Genomic DNA, 7,412 nt, shown 5'->3' on the forward strand with positions numbered 1-7,412 from the left:
TGTATCAATTCTCGCTTAGGATTTGGTGTTAATTTTTGAAGTTATCAAGGAAAGGCCTTCTGAGTTATTTTAATACGCTATTTGGATTCTGGAATGTGCTGGGCCTATTTGTGATTTGTCAGCCATCATTTCTTACGTCTTAGAATTACGTGCACCACTCAAATATAAAAGGCTTAATTGCTAAATGATAAAAGTTTTTAATATTTCCATCGCAAAATTTTTCATAAATCTATGCAGGTATTCCTTTTAGCATGAGATATTTAAAAGGCATTGCAAGTATTTGCAACCATATGATAGTATTTCAAATTCTTGTTGGCAACTGAAGTGTCTAGATTTGAGTTTTAGATTCATTTCAGGGGTTGTTTAACTTGCTTTAAAATTCATTAAATGGAGAAATGTAAGTTTATGAAGGATGAAGTGTTGCCAAGGGATAAGCGAGGGTATTTTTGATATTCAGGGCATTGTTTTTTAAAAAAGGTATTATAAAAAGCGAGGACTTTTTAGGCAATTGCCCATATTATTTCATAATTTTACAAATCAAGGTGGGAGAGCGACTCTAGGCGCATCCCTTCGTGCTTCTCTCGCCGCCGATCTCCACTCGCATCGATCCTTTACTTTGTTCGCTGCTCTTCCTTCCCGCTGGTTCCAGTGATCTGAAGCCTGAATTCCACCGATCTTTTTATCCCTCCGGTTTTCCGCTTTCGGTAGATGGCGGCTGATTCGCCCACGGCTGACCGGAAAGGTACGACGATACGCGGGGGCCAAAGTGAACAAGATTCCTCCTTTCTTTGTCATTGATCTTTTGGTTTCTAATTCCTCTCCCTTCAAAATTGATTGCAGTGGTTGTTCACCTGAGGGCCACTGGCGACGCTCCTATTCTTAAACAAGCCAAGTTCAAGGTACCTCTTTGTGCGAGGTCAATGTTCCAGGCCCAATCTAGAAAGCAAAGTTACAGTGTGCTAGTTCTGAGGATACATTATTTAGATCCTTGTTACTATCCCAAGCTCAATATATATTGTTACTTTATTTGTGTTAGAATGGCATGCATCATTCCTTGCTCAGGTTCCACAGGCAGTTTACTTCTTTTTTTAAAACATAAGGATCAGATTCGTCATTGATATCTTGCATTTTAGCAGATACAAATTGTACACGGTTTATACTACTTGAAAATCTTTGAGTTGATTAGCAAATAGCACTCCATGGTAATTTTACATGCATTGGGGAAATTAACTGGTCTGAAGTAGGTTCCAAGGTCCTAGAAATCATCAAAATGACGTGTTATTGTCTGTTTATTTATTTATTTATTTTTTGTGTGTGCTTGTGTTCCTTCATACACTAATTGTCCTTGATGTATGATAGAGGGCGTTGAAGACTTGGAAATTAACTCTTCTCCTAAAAGAGTTGCTAATATAGTATAGTCTGCTTCAGTACATCCTTTGGCAAGTTTGGACATGATACGGCAAGTTGAGTCCATAAACTTGGTGCATGACAAAATATCATTATGTTTGACAACCATAAATGTGGTGGACTGTCTTATCATAAAACATCAGTGAATGTCACCTTGTACAGTCATGCTGAACACTAGTGTATCTTACGTAGTACATTTCAAGTTAACTTTTGTGAATTGTGTGCATGGTTATACTATGCACTTATCCAGCTGCATCCTACCTTACCAGGAAATCATTGCTCTGCTGAAATATGATCATTTTTGCAAATATTTCTTTTATTAAATCATCAAGATTGGAATCAGTCAATTTGGATCAGGATACATGATGCATGAAGTCTGTTTTGATTTTATCTGAAAAATAGATTCCCATCTACTGCTAACTTCCTGGCTTTATCAATAATTACAGAAGTACAAAATCATTGCAAATTTGTCAAGAATCAGCACAGGGCAGTCAATAATTGGACGATACTTCTAAGGATCGGTTAATCCAATCATGCCCTGCTAATCCCAAGTGGATGGAACAAATCAAATGGGTAGAAGAGTGGAGAATGAGATGAGCAGAATGAAACCCTTTGCAGCCACACTATTGCAATTTTCATGTTGTGATGCTTACAATTTTGAATAATAAATTAACACACGAGGAAGAGGAATTGTGGGCATGTTTTGTGAAATAGGATAATATTTTACCTTTCTATTAATGGATTAGATTCTGATCAAAAGCAAGGAAGTAGATAAGCTATAATATTCAATTGGTAAGATGTAGTGTATGCTAGCCAAAATTGGTATATAACCAATAAAGATTTAATTAAACAATTTAATTTGATTCAAATAGTCAAAATGATACAACCCTGCTTAATGTAGGATAAGGTCAACCCCAAATGGTTTGACGATGATAAATATACAAGACAAAGAATAATATACAACAATTCAGACCATTAAATATTGGTTAATTAATAAAATAAGATACATATGCACTCGCTAGAATTGAACTGGATTAGGTATTGTATCATTACTGAAGAAAAATAATATACATTACAAGTGCAGTTGGCCAACAAAATATAAATACATGTCCCTTAAGATCTACATATTTATATATGCAGAAAATATTTGGAAAAAGAATTCCAAATTATAAAGAAAAGTTGAAATTACCAATTCGTGCCCTATCTGATTGCTTCAATCCATAAAGATGTTTATTCAGTTTGCATGCAAGATCACTCTCCTTTTGGCCCACAGGGCATTGCTCTATCCTCTATGCATACTTTTTTTTTCAAGTTCACCATGGAAGAAAGAATTCTTTATATCCAGTTGGTAAATCATCCACTAAAACATAACTGTTAAGTGGGGAAGAGTTGTATTGAAGCAATCTTATAGCCATAAGAGAAATTTATTTCAAAATACTCAACTCCATTCACTTGACTGAATTGCTTGCCATCAATCAAGCATACCTGTAGATTATCTTCACAGTGAACACCCACTTAGTTGCATCCAACTGTGAATTTGAGAGGAGGAAGAAGAACTAACTCTCAAATATCACAGAATATAGGTTTGTGGTGCCTCATTTGCCATCGTTTGTTTTCATCTCCTATTAGAAAGTGTCTCTGAAACAAACTATCAATCCTAAGAAAATAAATAAATACATAATATCTATGTTACAGAGAAGCACATGTATTGTAACAAGAAAGAGGATGATTAGCAGTAAATTGAGTCAACATCAGGGAAAATCATTATTGTGACCTGATTTTGTTACTGGTTTGTATCCTATGAAAGTGACTTTGAAGGTTGTATAACGATAAGCATTAGGAATTGTATCTTACACATTGAAATTTAGCTGCTCCTTAACACTTAAACAAATGGATCCAGTAATCAGGACTCAGTCATGGGTATTGGTTTAGCATCCTCTTGATATTTACCTATAATAGGTAGATAGGTAGTTAATTTGACAGCTTATCATGTATGTAGAATCTAGTTTTTTTTTTTTTTTTAATTTCTTGGATGTTTATATTTCCATGAGTATTAATGAGGTTCTTTTAACATTTTGGCATTGTAGATGCAAGTTTACACGTTTCTTCATTTAAGCTCATGCCAATTCCCAAATCAATTTATGTTCAGATGATGTCAATGAGTGCTAAATATAGATGCCTCAATGGCAAATTGAATGACATCAACTCACATAGGCAAACTGCAAGTAAAGATACATTTACATTATCTCATCTTCTTCACCATGCTTAGTTAGCCAATTATAATTGCAAGTGTTTATTTGTATGCCATTTTATGTTATTTAAGGTCAATACAAAAACTTGACTTGCATTTAGTAATCACAGTATATAAGCAATAGTTGCCTAGAGTGGAGAAGTAGGGAATTGAATGATAGACAGTTCCCTATTGAGAATGGAAATGCCCAGGGAGAAGGAAATCTCTGTTGAGAATGGAAATGCTTAGGGAACCAAAATTAGACCAGGATTATGTATATTCTCATTCTAGTCTATTGTTGTTCAGAAACATACTCTTGCTCAGCTAATTTAAAGCTATTCTACTTTTATTTGTATTTGAAATTTGTCAAATGAGATTCAGGAAGACAATAAATGATGACAATTAGTAATTGTGTAAAAATCTGAAGCAAATTGCTTTCTGTTTGTAGATTTCCGGAAGTGACAAATTCTCAAAGGTCATTGAATTTTTGCGGCGCCAACTTCACCGTGACACTTTGGTATCATATCATTACTCTCGTTTCCATATGCTTGGAAGCTTATAATGTCATTATAATGCCCTTTCTAAATATTCCTCATCTGTAACAGTTTGTATATATCAACAGTTCGTTCTCACCAAACCCAGATGAATTGGTGATTGATCTCTATAATGTAAGCTTCTTTCTTTCTATCGTATATGCTGGTGATTTAGTTATGCATTGAATTATCTCAGAACTTAACAAATAAAGCTTTTCTTTCTGATTAGAAGGTCCATATCATGCTTTATATCCTGTTTATTCTCGAGTTGCTTGTGTCGTAGGTCCAACTCCTTGTGTCTTGATTACAAATGACTTTATAACAATAAACAATGATGCAAGACTTTATATTAGAGTCATCTTGTTTATCACTACAGAAAATAACATGTTGCACAACTAAGGATTTCTTGGTACCCTTTTTATTTTTTATTTTGTAATCAACAAAATTGCTGTGTGGCCAAAGAGATATGTAAAGTTCTCCCATTCTTGTGGACATGATGCCAACTTTACATAGAGGAAATAAGATGTGACTCATTTCACTAATTTACTAAAAGGTTTTTGAATTTTTTATTTCCATGTACCGTAGGACGTTGAAGAAAGAATTCTATATAAAAGAGCTTGATTCTCATGCCTGACAATTGGTATCGTACTATATGAATGCAATAGTTTAAGGTTGTGATTCCTATTAACCATTAACATTCCAGTTTAATGTTAAAATTGCTAAAGTTCCTTTGATTATTCTTTTGAAGATATAGGAAATGAATTTTTTTTTAACTTGTATTTGTTTGACACATCAAGATGCAATATCATGGTGTATGTTGTTTGTAGATAATATTATTTTTGGTAGATGATAAACTAGAATCTTGGCAGGGAATGCTAAAAGTGAAAAGTTTTAGATTTAGTAAAGTAAAGACAGAATATATAAAATTTAAGTTTAGCAATATTAGATATAATGAGACAATTGTTAAGATAGGAGGTGATAAGTTGTCTGAGAGTTTTAAGTATTTAGGATCATTTTTGTAAAAAGATGAAAAAATTGAGAGTGATGTCTTGCATAGAATATAAGTGGGATAGTTGAAATAGAGGAGAGCGTCAAGTGTTCTTTGTGATCGTAAAGTATCTCCAAGACTTAAAATAAAATTTTACAAAACAACCGTTAGACTTGATATGTTATATGAAGTTGAATGTTGGGCTATGACTTGAGCACATGAGTAGAAGATGAGAGTTGCAGAGATGAGGATGTTAAAGTGGATGTGCGGGCAAGGCATACAAGGATGAACATGATAATAAATGAAAATATTAGAAAGAAAGTCGGGTTGTACTTATTGAGAAAAAACTCTAAAAGACATGTTTAAGATGTACAAATATGAATTTAGACTACCAATAAATGTTCTAATTAGGCGATGTGAAACTATGACAAATGTTCATATCAAACGAGGAAGACTAAAAAAATACTTAGTTAGCAATAATAAAATAATATAAAATTTATTTAAATATAAATAACGATATAATAAGGGATAGAGGCCAATGACGTAGGGATAAGACAATCCTTCAATGTCATTAACCAAACAAGAAGCACTTACAGAGGAAGAATTGCCCGTCTTCTCCGAGCAACAAGTACTTTGAAAACCGATTCTACTCAACTTTGATTTCTCTCCGTTTAGTAAATATTCTGCAGTCATATATGTTTGATCGATTAAGCTTGGAGGTAAATAGAGGCAAACAATACAGGAGTCTAATTAAAATGATCTTAGCTAATAGATATTAGTAGTGATGTAACTTTATATAGTATTTAATGATCGAACATGATCCAAATAGCTAATCACAAATTTTTCGACATAATTTTTTTTGAAGGTTCAGTTGTGTCAAATCTGACCTAAGCTGGCCTAATTAGAAATCTGTTGGTATAGCAGAATTTAGGGCCACAAGAACTCGCTAAACCAGCCCGTGCAGCTAGCAAGATGTTACCTCTTTTTTTTTCATTTCTGTTCTTTGGTTACATTTAAATAATAATAATAATACTAGTGGGTATTTTGTTGATATACTTGAGAGCAAGTATATCGATTGTTGCAAAAAGGTGATTATGCTCACCTCAATTGGGAGCAATTATATCAATATTCTCCTTTTGGAAGCAATCTACAGCTGTTCTTATTGGCCACAATTTTTCACATGTCAAACTTTCATGTTTGATCTAATGGATACACATTTCATTGTTGTTTTGCAGAACTTTGGATTCGACGGTAAACTAGTCGTTAACTACGCTTCTTCCATGGCATGGGGATGAGCAAGTTCTACGGCCATGCACAAGTTAAAGAAAGGCGCTTCTCCCTGTAAATGCTGGTTATTAGTATTGCCTCAAATGTATCATCAGAAGATAACAAATGATGATATGTTTGCCGTTCTCTTTAAAAAAAAAAACTTAGGATCCCTGTGGCCTTTCTTCATGTCAGAATTACTTTTTTTTTTGACCCTTCATTTTTTACTTTTGATTTTTTCCCACATGAGCCCAAATTTATATCGTTTGGTATGTAGATATTGTGGTTATAATTGGGCCAAGAAAATTTCATAATTTGTTCCAAAGTAAGTAAAATTAAGTTTGTCTGGACTTGGGAGTAAATAGGGTATTAAATAGATAATTCACATTTATTATTATTATTAGAAGCTAACAATTTTCTCCTCTTTTGAAATATTGTCTTTTAGAATATTTTGTTAGATTTACTATGGATAATAATTCTTATATGTACAAAGTAATTTTACACACCTATATTATAATATTAGTATGTAAGCGGATAATTAATGTCAGTAATGAAAAATGTATTAGTTAAATTGTTTTAAGAAAGTAATAACAGTTCATTAATCAAATTATTTAATTATTAAAGATGTATCTTTGAGAAATTATCCATTCGTTAGAACAAATATTTTTTATGATTTATCTTCTTTTAAAGCGAGTGGAATCGTTCGGAGCCGAAGGAGAGGAGATCTTCTTGATCATTTTTTACGGTCTAGAGGTTATTCTCTTTTCATGTATTGGTATGGATGTATGGTCCTTACCTATTTTACAAGTAGGGATCATGCATCCCTACCAATACGTGCAAAGGGAGCATCCTCTAGACCGTAAAAACGGTCCAGAGGATCCGGCCTGGAGCTTAAGATGATGACTTCACTTGATAAGATTTCTAAATAAATATATTTAAATAATTCTTATTATTTTTAAAATATATGGTTAGATTTATTATTATTATT

At 33.1% G+C, this 7,412-nt stretch overlaps 1 protein-coding gene across 1 annotated transcript; it reads left to right on the forward strand.

Annotated features, from left to right (window-relative positions):
* On the forward strand, window positions 1-6,740 carry LOC121991785 (ubiquitin-like protein ATG12). The gene is made up of 5 exons (XM_042545819.1): window positions 1-742; window positions 841-899; window positions 4,086-4,154; window positions 4,243-4,305; window positions 6,394-6,740. Exons 1-5 carry the CDS (start codon window positions 709-711, stop codon window positions 6,451-6,453), a joined length of 285 nt encoding a protein of 94 aa, XP_042401753.1. The 5' UTR covers window positions 1-708; the 3' UTR covers window positions 6,454-6,740.
* Window positions 6,741-7,412: the final 672 nt, after the last annotated feature.

The sequence above is a fragment of the Zingiber officinale genome, chromosome 6B, assembly GCF_018446385.1.
Source record: "Zingiber officinale cultivar Zhangliang chromosome 6B, Zo_v1.1, whole genome shotgun sequence".
NCBI classification, from domain to species: domain Eukaryota; kingdom Viridiplantae; phylum Streptophyta; class Magnoliopsida; order Zingiberales; family Zingiberaceae; genus Zingiber; species Zingiber officinale.

What these genes read in the sequence shown, in the direction of transcription:
- LOC121991785 (XM_042545819.1), top strand. Translation starts at nt 709, where the DNA reads ATGGCGGCTGATTCGCCCACGGCTGACCGGAAAG. An exon ending in GCCCACGGCTGACCGGAAAG is followed by an intron (nt 743 to 840) that starts GTACGACGATAC and finishes AATTGATTGCAG; the next exon opens with TGGTTGTTCACCTGAGGGCC. An exon ending in AACTTCACCGTGACACTTTG is followed by an intron (nt 4,155 to 4,242) that starts GTATCATATCAT and finishes CATCTGTAACAG; the next exon opens with TTTGTATATATCAACAGTTC.